This window comes from Amia ocellicauda, chromosome 21 (genome assembly GCF_036373705.1).
Source record: "Amia ocellicauda isolate fAmiCal2 chromosome 21, fAmiCal2.hap1, whole genome shotgun sequence".
Classification (NCBI taxonomy): Eukaryota; Metazoa; Chordata; class Actinopteri; order Amiiformes; family Amiidae; genus Amia; species Amia ocellicauda.
Genome location: NC_089870.1, coordinates 13,000,854 through 13,019,107, shown reverse-complemented (window position 1 = coordinate 13,019,107; position 18,254 = coordinate 13,000,854). Strand labels below are relative to the sequence as shown.

Sequence of the window (18,254 nt, the reverse complement as noted above, 5' to 3'; positions counted from 1 at the left end):
CATCTACCTTTACACAGCAACACACTGTCTTTAAAACAAACACAGAAGTGCTCCCAATCGTAAACTGCACTAGTCCTAATCTAGCCAGTGTTAGCTTCTGATAAATCCAGCACAGAGGGAGGGAATAGTGTGGGGCAATCTTAACCTTTGCATGCTATAGGGAATGTGGAAAAATAGTTTTGTGACAGTTAATGCCTCTAGCCTTCTCCAGTCAGACTATTTCCCTACATTCAAACATAAGCAAATAAGTATGTATATAGATCATGGTTTTGTATATGGTTTTATTTTCATGCCTACATACTCTTCTTCCTGGCTCACACTAGCTTTGCAGCAGTGTCACAGGACTGTGTCTTCCTGGCTAATGTGAGGGCTACCATAGGCAATGTGGTTGATGGTCTATTTCCAAATGGATGGTACAAAAGGGGGAAATCATTCGCATTTCTATGTTAAAAAAATGTTATCATTAATTTTCTGAAGAATATAAAAAGGTGAGAGACTAAAACCTGTTAAATAATGCTTTTGTATTGAAACCAATACAAAAAGTATTTGTATTGGATTGTTGTTTAAATTACGCTTTGATTGTGTTCGTGACAAAAGGACATTTCACATTGCATTTGTATATACCATAAATACAAGAAAAGTATATAAATATAAAAAAATCCATTCTTCTTAAATGTAACAGCTTTTATTGGGTTTAAAAGACAGAACAGTATTTACAAATCATAATCAGTGTTTTGTGACAATTTCTTTTTTTGCTAGCACTGAGTTTGAGAAGAAGAGCTGTTCTGTACATAGTTTTAGAATTACAGTGATGTGCATTTTCTTCTTTTGTTTGCTCTGGTCCAGTGTGGGCACGTCAGGGCAGTGTCTCCAAGTTCACGGATTTCAATGTGACATCTCCATAAATGGACACCTCATTGATGCTGGCGAGCTCTTTGAGGCGGTGCTTGAACTCCAGTATATGGGCCTTGTTGACTGCCAACCTGTATTCAGTTGGGGTGCACAGGATCTTCATCTGCCCAGAAAGAACACAAAAAGATCAGCCTCAGGCTACCTGGCACTCAAACGTACTCGCTTCTCTAGTCACTTACTCACGGCTCCTGCTGGTTCAACCAACTACCCAGAATGCAAGGTACTCCAGGACTTAAATCCGTTTTTTTCTACCCTAGTCCAGCAGAACCCCTGTGTCTATTAGAACAGCCTTATCAGCTGGTGTTCATTTCCACCCTTAAAAAGGTGAATAATGTACTTAATCAGATGTTAGTTTGTGTTTTTTTCTTAGTTGATTTTAAAAGTTTTAGCTGTTTCCTTTAACAAAATTTTATCAAAAGTATTAAAATTGTGTGTTTTAATTTTCGTAATGTAAAATACTTCAACCAAAAAAATAGTATTTTTTCTTAGTTGAGTAAGAAATGAAAGACTCACCTGAAACGGCTTCCCCTGCACAAAGGGGAACTGGGCTGTCAGGTGCCTTTCCTCCTGACCCCAGTTGCCTATCATGCTGTTCCTCACGATCGTCTTCTTCCCCTCGTCATTGAGGCGCGGGTTGAGGTGAAAAACAATGTCTTTGCCTCTTTTGAAGTCAATGATAAACCTGTAGTTGCAAATGATAAATTGATTTATATTAAGGATTCAAAACGTGGATCATCAGGACTATGTTACACACACAAGGCTTTTCATTTTAAACTCTGTCCAAGACACTAACTGTGGATTGAGCCTCTCCTCCCTGATAAACACCATGCTTTATTTCTTCAACCATTTCAATTTCTCACCGTTAATATAAGATACCATGTGTATTTTTTGCTGAATTTGTCCGAGTAATTTACGAAGAGACAAAGCTCAAACCTTCCAAATCAACTTGTGATACCACACTTCACTGCATAAAGTAAAACATAAATAAATACAATTATCATATATACACACACACACTCCTGTTCAAAAAATGCTGAACAGTAATTATGATGTATTTATTAGCAGATGCCCTTATCCAAGGGGGGAAATAATTAGCATTTCTATGTAAAATAGCATTTTTATTACTTTTACTGCTCCATATTGAAAATAAAAAGGCGGACATCAGTACTGACTTTTGTCCATTAGGTTTGACCTCCCCGTCAATGGTTAATAGCATCTTGTCATAGATGCCTCTGGGCAGATTCATGCTGTAGGGCACAGTCTGACAAAAGGAAGGAAAGAGGGGGAGAGAAGAAGAGGTAGGAAGATCCTTTAGTTTACTTTTGTATACACAGAATCAACACACAGTGCATATTAGTCTTTAGTGTGTCGGTTTCGAACTGGCCTCAGAAGTTTTAACTTTACAAGTACTTTGGCAGATATTATACCCATTTGTTATTAACCACCATATGCGTTGTAACAGTATAAACTCTGGGTTTAACTTTAAAGAAGATCAGATCAAGTGCAGAAACAGGTAATCTTCCTATATAATACACCTCAAAGTAATTACACTAGAGTATTTCATTTGTCTGTATTATTTAAAAAATAAATTTAGTTCTGGTTTTATAGCCAAAAACAATTCAAAAACTAATTCAAGTAAGAGGTGTCATTACGTAACAGAGAAAGGTCAGGTTGAATGAAAACCAGTAAACAAAGCTGGTCTCCATGTCCAAAATGGAGAAGCCCTGATTTAGAAAATCGCTCCAGTCTCACCAGTGGCCCAGTCAAAGCAGCAGTGGGAAATCCAGAAGGCGGCTGCCCTCCAGGTGGAGTGGGCTGGGGTGGCCATGCTGGGGGGGCAGAGGGGGAGGGTTGTCCGGGCTGTGCAGGCCAGCCTGGCTGAGCTGGTGGACCTCCAGGTTGTCCAGGCCAGCCTGACTGAGCGGGAGCACCGGGCTGTCCAGGCCAGCCTGGCTGAGTGGGTGCACCGGGCTGTCCAGGCCAGCCCTGTGGAGCGGGCGCACCGGGCTGTCCAGGCTGTCCAGGCCAGCCCTGCGGAGCGGGTGCACCTGGCTGTCCAGGCTGTCCAGGCCAGCCCTGCGGAGCGGGTGCACCGGGCTGTCCAGGCTGTCCAGGCCAGCCCTGCGGAGCGGGTGCACCGGGCTGTCCAGGCTGTCCAGGCCAGGCCTGCGGAGCGGGTGCACCTCCGGGCCAAGTGGACTGAGTCTGCTGACTACCAGCTTGTTGTCCACCGCCACCCACAGCATCTGCAAGCTGTCCACAAGGAAGAGAGGGGTACAGGAGGGGATTTGTTGGCAGTTGTCAGGCGCACCAACTGAAGGTGCATGTACCAAAATTAGACACTGAATTGTTGTAATAAATAATAATTTTAAATAAAAACAGAAACAGAAAAGGGTTTCAAACAACTCAGCCCTATGTTAAGATTTTACAGAGACAGCTTGGTGATCATGTACAGACAACAGAAAATATAAAAAATAATTTCTCAATCCAATGCCTTTCAGTGAGTAATAGCCTCAAGTGATCAATACAATGGCAGCAAGACCTTGAATAAAAGTAAAAGAAAAGGTAACTTACCGAAAAGTCATCCATTTTCTCTGCAAATAAGAAAGAGAAGATTGTAAATGTCACATCATATGCCAGTTCAGTAGGAAAATAAATCAATGTAATATTCCAATTGTCTGTGTATCGGTGCTAGAACAGGGTGTTGGGAATGAGCAAGCTCAGCCACTGATACCCAGAGGTCGGCAGCCCCGCCTGGCAGCAGCGTGGATTGCAGTGTGCGAGAGACCCACAGACTCACACTACAGTGACATAATGTATGACTCAGCAAGGTGTGCAGTTTGCAGGTAGAGGGAGAATCTCCTAGTGGTAAACTAAAACTAAACTGCTAGTGGTGGATTTATACACTTCTGACAAAACATGACCTCAATACGTCACATGCAGCAAAGTGTCATGGTAAGAATTGTTGCTGTACAAGTTCAGACATAAAAAGTGCATCATCTGAAAGAAAAGGCTACTCAATATTAACAACACAAAATAGAACTACAATTAATTATCATAACCAGCTTCTGAACAGGTTGTTCTTGAAAGTGCTCTAACAATGATAAATCGCCAAATTAATGTGCAAGCAAGAATACTAATTGATCAGCACTAGGAAGACAAACACTTTAATTTCAACAAATCTGTAACAAGTCTGTAATTCTAGCTCTAGCAGTTTTTACATCTACAGTGAGGGAAAAAAGTATTTGATCCCCTGCTGATTTTGTACGTTTGCCCACTGATAAAGAAATGATCAGTCTATAATTTTAATGGTAGGTGTATTTTAACAGTGAGAGACAGAATAACAACAAAAAAATCCAGAAAAACGCATTTCAAAAAAGTTATACATTGATTTGCATGTTAATGAGGGAAATAAGTATTTGACCCCTTTGACTTAGTACTTGGTGGCAAAACCCTTGTTGGCAATCACAGAGGTCAGACGTTTCTTGTAGTTGGCCACCAGGTTTGCACACATCTCAGGAGGGATTTTGTCCCACTCCTCTTTGCAGATCCTCTCCAAGTCATTAAGGTTTTCGAGGCTGACGGTTTTCTATGGGATTAAGGTCTGGAGACTGGCTAGGCCACTCCAGGACCTTAATGTGCTTCTTCTTGAGACACTCCTTTGTTGCCTTGGCTGTGTGTTTTGGGTCATTGTCATGCTGGAATACCCATCCACGACCCATTTTCAATTACCTGGCTGAGGGAAGGAGGTTCTCACCCAAGATTTGACGGTACATGGCCCCGTCCATCATCCCTTTGATGCGGTGCAGTTGTCCTGTCCCCTTTGCAGAAAAACACCCCCAATGCATAATGTTTCCACCTCCATGTTTGAAGGTGGGGATGGTGTTCTTGGGGTCATAGGCAGCATTCCTCCTCCTCCAAACACGGCGAGTTGAGTTGATGCCAAAGAGCTCGATTTTGGTCTCATCTGACCACAACACTTTCACCCAGTTCTCCTCTGAATCATTCAGATGTTCATTGGCAAACTTCAGACGGGCCTGTACATGTGCTTTCTTGAGCAGGGGGACCTTGCGGGCGCTGCAGGATTTCAGTCCTTCACGGCGTAGTGTGTTACCAATTGTTTTCTTGGTGACTATGGTCCCAGCTGCCTTGAGATCATTAACAAGATCCTCCCGTGTAGTTCTGGGCTGATTCCTCACCGTTCTCATGATCATTGAAACTCCACGAGGTGAGATCTTGCATGGAGCCCAGGCCGAGGGAGACTGACAGTTATTTTGTACTTCTTCCATTTACAATTAATCGCACCAACTGTTGTCACCTTCTCACCAAGCTGCTTGGCGATGGTCTTGTAGCCCATTCCAGCCTTGTGTAGGTCTACAATCTTGTCCCTGACATCCTTGGCCAGCTCTTTGGTCTTGGCCATGGTGGAGAGTTTGGAATCTGATTGATTGATTGCTTCTGTGGACAGGTGTCTTTTATACAGGTAACGAGCTGAGATTAGGAGCACTCCCTTTAAGAGAGTGCTCCTAATCTCATCTCGTTACCTGTATAAAAGACACCTGGGAGCCAGAAATCTTGCTGATTGATAGGGGATCAAATACTTATTTCCCTCATTAACATGCAAATCAATTTATAACTTTTTTGAAATGCGTTTTTCTGAATTTTGTTGTTGTTATTCTGTCTCTCACTGTTAAAATACACCTACCATTAAAATTATAGACTGATCATTTCTTTGTCAGTGGGCAAACGTACAAAATCAGCAGGGGATCAAATACTTTTTTCCCTCACTGTATATAGAATTGTACAGATCTTAAAATGGGCAGGAAGTCATTTGCATGTGTTAGATTTGGTCTGCATGGTTTCTAGAATGCTGCAGGGTGTTCTGGGATTTGTTTTTGTCCAGGATCCTCAGTTGTTGTGACTCAGTTGTTGGGCTGATTTGAGAGTATGTTCCCATTACTTCCCAGCAACTGACAATTCAGAGTGACGTATAAAATCTGCTGGACTGTGGCTCTCCAGGAACAGGGCGTGGCTAACCATGACAAACACAACCAGAGTTTCCACAGAGAGAAAAATGACACATTTACACTGAGAGGGATAACATTTGTCCACAGAGAAATGCAAGAATAGCCATGCCAATTGTTGCTGCCAGTTTTCCCACTGTGAGGGAACGTATTACAGTAAATTGTGAAAAGTGTAATAAATCAAAGACTGAATCAGACCAGCCAAGCTTGATTTGTGTGTGTAAAATCTGCAACACTTCAGTCCTAATTGTTATTTTGTGATCATAATGTTCATCTGACAGGGAGCAGCGTGTATTAACGATTCATTAATCCAGATATTATTGAGGTCACTTCTGGTAGAAACTTGAGAAAGCAACCAGAAAGTCCGGCCCCACCCAGGCATCCCTGACACACCCCTGGGCTCCAGAGAGCGCACAGCGTGCCAGGAATGCTGGGAACATGAACAGAGGTGACTCACACAGCAAATCATATTACACCCTCACAACATTTTTCAACCTGGGTGGAGTCCTCATCAGAACAAACACACTTCCCAAGGGCCTAGAGCAACAACAAACAAAGACTGTTATGAAGTATCTGCATATTACATTTATTTTAAAAATGGGAATTAGTTTAAAACAAATAAAATGTTTCAAGAGTTCAGCTGTATGTGGACTCCTTAGAGAATAGTGTCTAAACAACATGCAGGACTGTTTAGTATAGGTCCACTGCAATGTATCTCAACAGACTAGATAAAGATGAGTAGGTAAATTCTGGAGCTACCAGAAAATAATCCATGAGAAACTACTATGCTGTAGAGTTCAGGACTAAACAAATGTAGTTGCACAGCTAATGTTGACAAAAGCTGTGCATCTGAGCAGGTTTTAAGTAGAAAGATTAACACCAACCCCCACACCTGGGACTTACTGTCTTTTTCGAGAGTGGAAATGTGATTAATTTTGAGGAGTGTTTGCATGCAACCAATCCCCACCTACACAAACCCACAAAAATGGGTAGCCGGGCAGGCAGGGATTATCACAGCTCTTGGGCATGAACAGACATATTATGTCCCTCACCGTGCACATCTGAATAAAATTCTAGGGTGGTGCTAATCAAGGACTGGTTCTGAAGGCAGATACATGCTAAAAGTCACAATATAGTTTCCTCAAAATAATCCAGTCTCACCACTCAAAACTGTGTGATGGCAAAGGCTGTAATATCTTTGTATGGCACGTCATACATTGGGGCTGCCCTATATCTATTGGGGAAAAAGACTGCAAGGAAATTGATCTACTAAACACTAATACCTTCTCCAGTCTCACCATGCAATTATTTTAACTAATAATATGGTGTTCTTGCCCATATCAAACGAGAACGGATGTCCCCCCCCACAAACCCCAAGCCTTCAACAGCATGTAAAAAAAAAAAAAAAGTGCTTTACCACACTCACGAAAGCTACTGGGGTTTCAATTCCCTATACATTTATAACAAATATAAAAGTGGCTAGTAATTAACTCAGTGTGGATATTAAAAGAAATAGCTTGAAATAAATTATGGTAGGAGCCGGATTGCATTTGAAGCAAGATTTTGAACATGTTTTTTGGGACAATTAACAGACAAATCACTGGTTCATGAGAACTTCCTGCTTCATTGAAACATACAGTAATACAAATGGTGTCAGATGAAGCAAACTTTTGCTCCACTGCACAATTTCACCTTTTTCATAGAACAGCAAACTATGTACATGATGGGGTCCTGGCTAGGATAAACAATTGTATGTACATGCACACTAATGTAGCAATGCGAGATTTGTTGCATTAGAAATGACAACATTAACATGCATATAAATGAGACAATGCACACGTGATGTCTCCAGTGCAGCTAGGAGAGCGATTTGTTTTGGGTCAGTTCAGATCAGCAGATCACTGGAGTGAATTGAGCATTGAAAAACAGCTCAGGCAAGTTCTTAGTTTTCAACTGAAAAAAACAAAACTATATTTACAGTCATAATGTAAAAGTTGAAAGTTCTTTATAAGAATCATAAAATGCAACTGCATACTAGACGCATAGATATTGAATACTGGAAGTTGCAGCACAGATGTTGAAAGTTTCAGCTACAAAATATTGAAATGTAGACATTTTGATATAAAACAGATCTGTAAGATAAAATGGAGGTTTTTGCACAAGCGGGCACCTTAGCACTTCTTTCTTAATTTGCTTAAAACTAAATATAACGTGCTTGCATTTTTTTTTTTTTTTTTTTTTTAAATACGTTATTCTCGAGATGCACTTTCCTTCCAGAAACAATACATGATCCAACCCCGGCACGAAAACATTATCGTTATAATTGTTCCTTATGGAAAACTGCAAGCCGATGAAGTATTTCTCCTTTGAAGAAAAAGTCTATAATTGGCATGCATTTAGAAATAATAATAATAATAATAATAATAATAATAATAATAATAATAATAATAAAGAGCAAATGAGGAAAAGACAGAAAAGGTTGGTATACATTAAAATTGAACAGACAGCTACCTGGTTGCCGGAGTGACAGCTCCTGCTCTCCTCTGCGCAGGTGAAGGTGGAGTCGAGCTCCCGCACCCGCACAAGCGCAGATATACGGCCCCGCCCACTCCGCGCCACACCCCGACAGGACGGGCCGGTTCGTCAGAAAGTCTTGTGCAGCCATTCATTCAATGTACTGCACGTCACTACCTGTAACCTTTCAAGGATTTATTTATTTCGTATGTTTCTGTTTTTCTTTGTTTAATTAAGCACGATTTTCAATGATACAATGTCTCCGTTTTGTTATTAAACAATCCACATATTCTGACTATATGAAAGACAAACATATTCACAATAAATGAACACAACTTGTTTTTTTTTTTTTTTTTTTTACTTTGCTTTCCTCCAATTTACAGTTTCCACATTACTACAGTAAACCTTTGTAAGGGTTCTGCCTCACAGGAAAGTGCAAAACAACCTGTGCTTTAAATAGAAAGCCTCATAAGTGAGTTATTCAGCTTTAACTCAACCAGAAGGGTATATACCTGGTGATTCGGATGTGCAGAATAAGCAATGATATGAAAAGACTGTAACTGGATAGAAATGGCTGTTGCTGTGGAAACCAGGAGTGGGCAAGATTCCTTACCGAATGCATTGACTTGAGAGAGAGAGGTGTGGAGAAAACACATAGGAAATACAATGGAACAAAAGCATTCCTGTGTGTGATATACTACAAAGTTAAAGATGCCTGTCAAAACATATTTACCATGGAAAATTCAACTTAATTCTTTTTTTTTTTGTAATTATTTGAAATCAAGGACACCTATTCAAACAACACAGCTTCTCATGGGTGATTGAATGTATTCCACAACAACCCACTGCAACTAGAACTATCATTTCATACAATAAAATATATATGGTGGAATTTCCTTCCAGAAAAACAAGACCATGCTTTTGAGGCATTTGTTTGGATACAAGAAGGGGTCCTGCCAAAGTTCCATCACAAGTAACGCTACAACGGCAGCACTAGGCACAAATCAACAGGAATTTAGAATATACACTTTGCAACTCTCTGAGACTTGGACATAATTACAGTTGTTGTTTTTCAAAAGTCAAATATACGTATACCTCTGATCCAACATCAAATTCCTTCAATATTGCTGGATGATATTTGTACTGCTATGTGGTTTGTCTCGTGTAACTTCATAGGGCGATACACACACCCAGTCACAATACTTGCAGTCATGGGACTGTTACTCAAGAAAGAAAAAACACGCCCCGACTTGATGACTATATGCACTGTCTTTGAAATCATCACCATGGGAACCACTAACAGAGCATGTGCTGTTGCATAACTCCAATTTAAGGAAATACCTAACCCTCCCCACCCTGGAAATGTCATCTCTCGCCACACTAAGGAGCACTGTGGTCAGGGTCCTGTCCACTGTGCTTGCTGCCAGGGCAATAAGCAAGGCTGACGTAACCTGCCTGGCAACTTTCAGTGCATTTTATTGGGAAAAAAAACTCACACATATTCAAAACAAAAAACACTGTAACTTGTAGTTTTGCTAAAGAATTAAGAAAATAAAAACCAAAGCCTGACTGTTAAAAGCCTGTAGAAGCTGGGAAGAAATAACTATATTTAAATCACAAATCATGCAAAATGTCCTGTATATTCAATTTTTTTATTTTAATTACAAAACAAATCAGGTTTTTAATCTTGAAAAACATCAATGGTTTTGGAGTCTGCTTCACTGAAAGAAAAGTACAATATTATTCTCTGTTCACAGGATTGCATGTGGCATTCATTTTCTTAGCATATGGGCAATACTGTTATGGGTGACTCAGATATACAAGGATTCAATACAGCAGGAGCTGTCTGGTTGCTACCTGTGGTATTTAGCTAGATGACCTGATGTATGAGAGCAGACATATTTTAGATTAAAGGTTATTTGTTAGTGGTACTCTCCCTTAAGGATGCTTTACTATGTGTGATCACAATACTGCAGTAGTTCAGAGGTTGAATTGTTGATTGACTGCATTTTAGATTCCTTTTTTTTTACACAACATCTTAAAACATTAATCCCAGCACCACAAATTGTAATACACTAATGGGTATTTGCATAGTCCAATGGCAGAAGTTACTGTTTGTTATTTTTTAAACATTTTGCAGCTTCAAGACTTTCATGTATTTATTTCCACAGCATGTGTGTATTTTAAATATGAGATACTCTCTTAAGGCACATGTAGTTTATTTTCAGTCACCACTAAATTAATGACTTGATACCAGCAAACAGATTACACAAGATCCTAAGTTCTGGTGCAGTAACTGAAGGCTGATCTAAATGCTGGAAGACTGTGTTTAATCTTTAGTGTAGGCAATGGAATATTCTATTGTGAACCTCAAGGCCTTTGAAATGAATCCACATGTTGCTCATTTGAGCAAATATGTGATGGACCCAATAAAAAAGAAACAGTATATACTAAAAATCCTTCATTTGCATTTCTTCGTAAATGAAACTATACTGTCTATATATATATATATATATATATATATATTTAAATGTAAACAAGGATCATTATAAAACGTTTGCATAGTTATAGCGAGGAAAAAACAGCAAAATGATATGAGACAGAGCTAAGAATGAAAGAGTCACTGACAGGTCTCTATGGCTGTCAGGAGGCATTCAACTAAATTTATATGGCCGCTGATACATAACATTGCTTCTGATGCAGTAATGACCAAAACTACATTTTACTACAGTGTACTGAGGTGTATTGTATAAGAAATGGGTTTGGCTGGTGCTGTAGTACAGAGCTGGCGTCAATTCCAATTGCACCGGAATTCGATCAGTTCCAATTCAAATTCTCTATCTTTGATACTTTTATATTCCAGTTCCAGAACCGAACTGGTAGTGAACAGGAATGGACCTCAGCTCTGCTGTAGAAAGCCATGGCGTGGGCCGTCACACCATGCTGGGCACCACGCTGGTTAGAGTGACGTCCCCCTCCACACGCAGCATGGTCACCTCCTGCAGTGCCCGCACACGGTGCTTGAATTCCAGCAGGTGAGCCCCATCCACCGCGACCTTATACAGCTCCTCCTCACACAGGATCCGGATCTGCAGGGAGCAACGGCACAGCACTGCAGTATTGTTCTCATTCTTGTTTCTATTATCAAAGCATCTTTCACACTCCCAACAGAACGATGCAAAACATTTCACATACGAATATTCATGATTATAAATCGTAAAGTTATTGTAAAGTGCCCTGGATAAGGGCATCTGCAAATAAATGAAGGATTGCCAGGAAATGAAGCCTAAACCAAGGTATTTCGGTCACCTAAGTGATGGGTTGTTAACATGGAAGACCTTGAAGGAAGCGGAAAGGACAGAAGGCCTAGATCAGCCATCTCTCTCTCGCTCTTACCTCGAAGCGCTTCCCCTGTGTGAAGGGAAACCCTCCCTCTCTCTCCTCTTGGCCCCAGCACCCATTTAAATAGGCATTACGGACAACAGTTTTCTCGTTGAAGCGCGGGTTGAAATGAAAGACGGCGTCTTTGCCACGTACAAAATCAATATGAAACCTGAAAAACAACAGCAGCACCAGTGAGCGCCATCCTCAGTTCTACTGCAGTCCAACAGCTTTCTGCCAAGAAAGGATGCAGAGTGCTTGCTACTGTACTTTTTCTTGCACCACAGTTTGACTAATGGATGAAAATACAGACAATGAGCATTTCAGAGGGGCACAATAACGTACACTCTCTGTAAAATGAAGATTTAAAAACTACCAAGCCTACTAAGTCACAGTCTGCAAATCACTGTGCCGCATGACTTCTGTTTAATGAGTTTGGTGTCTGTGTTACCGTACCTCTCAGAGTTCTTCCCCGGTTCTCCTATGATGGTGATCATGAGGCGTGGCATCACCCCAGCCTGTAGGGGGAACTGAAGGGGAACGGTCTGGAACAACAAAAAGGCAGCTTTTAAAATGTCAATCAGAAACCCATTTTCTTAATTACACTTATTTGACCATTCATCTCACTACTTACTCACAAGGAACATCCATGGATGTATGTTTGTGATGTTTGCAACCACTGTGACATCAAAAGTACTTCTTTACATATCCAGTCCGTGTCTTTCTTTTTTCTTTTTACAATCATTCACAACAGCTGTTGTTCTGCAGATGTTTTTTTGTTATCATGTGATATAAATGTCATTTGGGTGTTTTTGTAATTACAGTCCCAATTATGACACACATGACCTGACATGTTGAATAGCTTGTGAAGTATAAATTAACACAGATCTAGGCTGACGCTTTCTGTGTACTGTGACAATATCTAAGTCACAGGCGTTTCTTTCAACGAAAGATATGGTAGCTGTAAAAATGACTCCGCCTACTGAGTTACAGAATCTATTTTACAGCTCTGTACCATCATATCATGTTTAATATATTAGCGTTATTCTGTTTTTCAAAACTTTCATGACTGTTCATGGACACCCAGAAATCCTACTGATTGAGCAGCGATATATAAACACTTTGTTTGTGTAGTTTGATGTTCGCAAACACAAACATGCAACTGCATAATAGTCTAATGAAGTCACCAGTGAGCTGTAAGCAAGATTCTTTGGTTTACTGGTGCTTTTGTTTTGGCAACAAACACCTTAATGATCATCAAAAAAGAATGTTGAAAAACCAGTTAGGATGTTAATTGTAGAATGTCAAAACTTTCCAGCAGCTGTGCTATCCATTCTGAACAACTGAGCTTGATGCACAATTGTAGAATATTAGCATCTTCCATTTGCTTTTATTTTAAGAGCATAGGGTTTAAATAGTATTGGTAAAGAGTTTATTTTCCCAGTTTCCCAGTTGACAAACATATTTTTCAGCTGTTCTGAACACCGTTATAGACTTCTGTTTTTGTCTCAGCTCAGATAAAACTGAATCCAATGTTTTTCCATGGAAATGTTGAGCAACATTACAAAACATTTGTTTCCCCTGTTTTGTCAAAGTGCTCTTGCATTCGATTATAATTTTATGAGACCTAAAAGATGGAGAAGAGTAATCTACATAGTTACTCCATTTAAGGGTTTGCCATCATGAAGGCACATATTAATTTTATAGCATAGGTATATCAGGCTTTATCAGAGTGCAGACATACCTGTGCATAAGGGAGTAAAATGTTATTTTATTGGATGCAGAAACAAAATTACACACAAAAGAAGGAAAATACCACAGATACAGGAGTGTGTTGTAATTAAGTAGATACATTTTTTAATTCATTTACAGTGCCAAGTTTCAATCAAGATTGTTTCTACTTTTATAGATGTCTCATTTTGTGTTTTTTTCCCCTTAGCCTAACTGTGTAGTGAGAAGCATGAAGCAGTGCAGTATGGTACTGGTACAAGTACACAGTATGTGCATGTGAAGCCATACCAATATTTGGCTTTCTATCATACCGCCGTTTGTTTTTTATTAAAGAGGGCCTCACAAATCACATGCAAAAAAAATACTGATTTCTGTACAACAATGTACAAACACATCATAATATAATTACATGGTGATTTTTTAACTCAGAGAAAACGCCCCTTATATTCATCAAGCCTCATCACTCGCAGAGTGGAGCATCATCTTTGGTAGGCCAAACTGAGCAGTGAACAGAAACCAGACTGTCCCGGCAGAATTTCACACGTGTAACAAAAAGAAAAATTAAGCAGAAGAGTGTAGTCTTCATCCAAAACACTGCAGAGGAAATCCCTGCGATCAAATGTAGGGTGGGTTATTTCTGGGCTGAAAGAAAAAAATACACATTTTTGAATCTGTTTGTCTTCGATGGCACAAGCCCCACCGCCACAGCTGCTTCAAATGACATGGAATCTTCCAGACCTTCACCATGCCAACGGAAAACGCAGACCAGAAAGCCAGTCATGCCCACACCCCAGGACATCAAGAGCAAGCACGCCAGTGGACTCCAGTACCAAGTTTTTGTCCGAATGTTTAAAGCACAGGAACAATTTCCCAACCATGTATATTTTGTTAGTACTACACCACAATAATCAGAGCTTAGAGCATTGAGACTCCTTTTAGAAAATGATTAAAATGCATTTCTTTCAGTTTTTTTTTTAATAGGAATAATTCATTAACTTTTAAACTTATCAAATTTTTTCAAAATCTATATTCTCCCAGGATTTACTGTAATAATACATAATTATATTTGTGACTATATTTTACCCTATGCCACACCTTATGCTAATTTGTTTAAAGAACTGCATTTCATCATAGAGATGTTGATAAGAAAGGCTGTAGCACTATACATACAGTGATGGAAGAACTCAACTACTAGAAATCTTCAATTTGAAATTAATCTATGGCACTATATGAGACGTATAATTTTGAAACTTATATACAAATAATGCAAAAATAACATGATTTCTTAGTTTGCCTTTTCTGGCACACACAAAAATATTAATCAGCAGCTGAGTTTCTTCCATCTCTCTATACAGTGCAATACCTGTGATCTCCGAGGTACTCACCAGAACTCCCCCCGATCCAGGAGGACCACCGAACGAAGGGTTGGGGTAGGGATAGGGGCCAGCAGATCCTGGGCCAAAAGAGCCTGGGTGGCCAGGGTGGCCAGGTTGGCCAGGTTGGCCAGGGTGGCCAGGGTGGCCAGGCTGGCCTGGGAATGGCCCAGAGTTGGGGGGACCCCAGGAACCAGGAGGAATGGGAGGGTATGATCCTCCAGGGAAGCCAGGGTAGGGGCCAGAACCTGAAGCAGAGGGGTATGCACCAGGTCCTGTTGGAGGCTGTCCACCAGGGAAGGGAAAGTTAGGATAGGGCCCTGATGGGGCTCCAGGTCCGGAAGGATATGGGCCAGGAGCTCCAGGTTGGTATTGTCCTGGAGCTCCTCTTGGGAACTGTCCCGGTGCTCCTCCAGCAGGATATTGTCCTGGGGCTCCTCCTCCAGCAGGATATTGCCCTGGGGCTCCTCCTCCAGCAGGATATTGCCCTGGGGCTCCTCCTCCAGCAGGATATTGCCCTGGGGCTCCTCCTGGGAACTGTCCTGGGGCTCCTCCTCCAGCAGGATATTGTCCTGGGGCTCCTCCTCCAGCAGGATATTGTCCTGGGGCTCCTCCTCCAGCAGGATATTGTCCTGGGGCTCCTCCTCCAGCAGGATATTGCCCTGGGGCCCCAGGACCTGAGGGAAACTGCCCTGGAGCCCCAGGGCCAGAAGGATATGGCCCTGGACCCCCACAGTATTGTCCTGGTGCTCCAATACCAGAGGGATATTGTCCAGGGGCTGGGCCAGAAGGATACTGTCCTGGAGCTGATGGACCACCAGGAAAGTGCCCTGGTGCACCTGGGCCTGAAGGGTGTGCCCCCCCTGGATACATCCCTGGAGCAGGGGGCTGACCAGGACCTCCAGTAGGGGGAGCAGAAGGGCCTGAATGTGGAAACTGTGGGGCCCCAGGGGCTGAGCCAGGCCACCCTGGGTTGGCAGGAGCAGCAGTATTGGCGGGGACAGATGGTTTGGTGTTGCTTACTTTGGCTGCTTTACCAGCTCCATCGTCCTGTAATGCATCTGCTAGCTGCACACAGAGGAAGTAAATATTATTGCAAGAAATCTGCAATTGCCTCCTTATCATATGGATGAACAAATATTACAGAGAGCTTACAGACCAGACTACTACATATCAAAAAGAAGGAATTTAATAATATTTACATCCTCAGTTCTATCCTGAAAAGCCTCAGAGGCATCAGGTTGATAAATAATTATTTTAATACACTTACCGAAAAGTCATCCATGTCCTGCAAAGAAATAAAACAAATTAACCAATTAACACTGATTCATAGTATTACAATTTTGTAAAATCTAAAATATTTAATTGATAAATAAGTATAGCTTCGTAATCAATTAAGTAATCTAAATGAACACAAGAACATTGTTAAAATAAGGGTGTCAATAGTTTGTCTGTAAATAACAGCATACAATAGACATTTATATAGATTATTATGCATAGAGTACAAGGCCTCTCACATTTAACCAAAATGTTAAAATCTAAAAAGTGTCAAGGTTATATACTGTAAAGTGGTTTCATCACAAATATAGAATACAGTACAAATTTGAATTGCTCGGTTACACATACACAGCAAGGGAGGATAACATGGACAGAGCACTAGTGAGAATGTAGGACTACAATTCAAACATGGCAAAATGTGCACAACAGGATTAAAATGTGTGTGTCTGTATTTCTTCACAGTAATATGTGGCTTGCGTGCATATGTGGCAGAAAAAGAAACATAAAAACTCACAAAAAATTTGCAGAAATGTGGTAAAAGTAATGTAAATGCTAGGCCTTACAATTTTGTATTGGTGCTACACGGAAAATACATTAAAGAGGATGTTGTAATGTAGTATGACGGCCTCCATAATCCCCTCCCATTGCCGGAAGGACTGGGAAACTTCCACAACTTCATGATTTCATTTTTAAAAGACACAAATTCATTCCATTCATATTTACATACATCGAAAAGATACTTATATTTATACGAGACTACATTAGTATAATCTCTCACAACGTGTTCAAGGCACCAACCAGCGATCGTTAACCTGTCACTGAATTTCCAAAGCAGGAAACAAATGCAAATGAATCGTCAACCCTGCGGAGCTGACTTAGTTAAATCTCAGCTGTGTACATCTCAAACACACGATCGCATTAACCCCTACGCATAATTAAATTGTCGTTTTAGAAAGTTTTTGCATTGTCAGTTTAGGGATATTTGCAGAACCTGGCATTGCTAATTCAAATTAACAATCGTTCATGTACAACACTATGTTGATTGTAATTAACTCACGTAAGAAAGAGGATCGCTGCGAAGACGTCAGATATAAGGTTACCAGCAGCTCAGGAGAAAGTACATGAAATGAGACAACAGCAGGAAGTGCTGGAGCTGCGCTACTTCGGGGCTTGTGTTACACGCAATGCTGACAGATAAGGGTAGTATCCCGGGACACTTTGGTCGCGTTTTTGTTGCGCTATTTCCGCAGTGCTGCGCAGATCTGCACATTCCCGCCGATCGCATTGGTGGAGCCGCGCAGATCTGCTCAGAAGTGCGGACATCTGCGCTACACGAACGCGACGGTTTTTTTTTTTTTTTTTAAGTTAAACAGATCTGTATCGAGATAGATACTGTACTAGAATAGGAAAACCCAACGATTGGCCTTTTGAAACTACTTACAAAAAAAAAAGTCAAGAGAAAAAAGAACAACGAGGCACGTATTGCGTAAAACAAGGGAAGTTTAAGTCCAGAGAACACAAGGGGCGTTACGCATGCATTATCCTACACGCCTAGCAAAGGAGAGATTTGAATTCCTTACGCACTTATTGTATCTGTGACTCGTCGTTATCAATCGCATTGGCTTAAAAGTACTCTGATTCACCCATGAAACGAACTCCTGAGTGTAGATCGTGTATTCAATTGAAGTTGTTAATTAGTCCTGTAGGGTTCTGGAATATGCAGGAGCTCGCATTCCGAAATCGAACGAGGAATCATCCTACAACAGCAGCTATTCACAGAAGTAGGACTGTAATTAACTTACCTAGAGTAAAGTGTTGGGACGAAGTCAGATATACGGTTACCAACAGCTGAGGAGAAAGTAAAGGGAAAGACGGCAGCAGGAAGTGCCGATGTTATGCCATAAACAGTATCATCGGCCGAGGGCTATTCTCTGATATTACTGTGCGCAGGCGATTTCATCTGCACATGCGTGCTGTACGCTTGATATCTTCATTGCAAAATAGTGTCGTTCACTATGGAAGTTGTTAGAAATCTCTGCTA

At 40.9% G+C, this 18,254-nt stretch overlaps 2 protein-coding genes across 3 annotated transcripts; both read right to left on the bottom strand.

The window, feature by feature from the left end:
• Positions 1 to 663: 663 nt before the first annotated feature.
• On the bottom strand, positions 664 to 8,616 carry lgals3b (lectin, galactoside binding soluble 3b). Its single transcript, XM_066694468.1, has 6 exons — positions 8,448 to 8,616; positions 3,487 to 3,506; positions 2,665 to 3,165; positions 2,085 to 2,173; positions 1,426 to 1,594; positions 664 to 1,015 (listed from the first exon to the last, which is right to left on the bottom strand). Exons 1-6 carry the CDS (start codon positions 8,599 to 8,601, stop codon positions 857 to 859), a joined length of 1,092 nt encoding a protein of 363 aa, XP_066550565.1. The 5' UTR covers positions 8,602 to 8,616; the 3' UTR covers positions 664 to 856.
• Positions 8,617 to 10,088: 1,472 nt separating this feature from the next.
• lgals3a (lectin, galactoside binding soluble 3a) lies at positions 10,089 to 18,178 on the bottom strand. 2 transcript variants are annotated; one of them, XM_066694466.1, is made up of 6 exons: positions 18,016 to 18,178; positions 16,206 to 16,223; positions 14,948 to 16,003; positions 12,288 to 12,376; positions 11,847 to 12,003; positions 10,089 to 11,539 (listed from the first exon to the last, which is right to left on the bottom strand). In XM_066694466.1, exons 2-6 carry the CDS (start codon positions 16,218 to 16,220, stop codon positions 11,384 to 11,386), a joined length of 1,473 nt encoding a protein of 490 aa, XP_066550563.1. In that variant the 5' UTR covers positions 16,221 to 16,223; positions 18,016 to 18,178; the 3' UTR covers positions 10,089 to 11,383. The 2 variants fall into 2 exon arrangements, with proteins under 2 accessions (XP_066550563.1, XP_066550564.1); XM_066694467.1 differs by lacking the exon at positions 18,016 to 18,178 and adding an exon at positions 17,271 to 17,431.
• Positions 18,179 to 18,254: the final 76 nt, after the last annotated feature.

Coding starts and splice junctions, on each gene's coding strand:
- lgals3b (XM_066694468.1), bottom strand. CDS start 8,601: ATGGCTGCACAAGACTTTCTGACGAACCGGCCCGTCCTGTCGGGGTGT. Junction 3,166..3,486: donor AGAAAATGGATGACTTTTCG/GTAAGTTACCTT, acceptor CCTTGTGGACAG/CTTGCAGATGCTGTGGGTGG. Junction 1,595..2,084: donor GTCAAACCTAATGGACAAAA/GTCAGTACTGAT, acceptor TTGCAACTACAG/GTTTATCATTGACTTCAAAA.
- lgals3a (XM_066694466.1), bottom strand. Junction 12,377..14,947: donor CTGGATCGGGGGGAGTTCTG/GTGAGTACCTCG, acceptor TTGTTGTTCCAG/ACCGTTCCCCTTCAGTTCCC. Junction 12,004..12,287: donor CCGGGGAAGAACTCTGAGAG/GTACGGTAACAC, acceptor GTTGTTTTTCAG/GTTTCATATTGATTTTGTAC.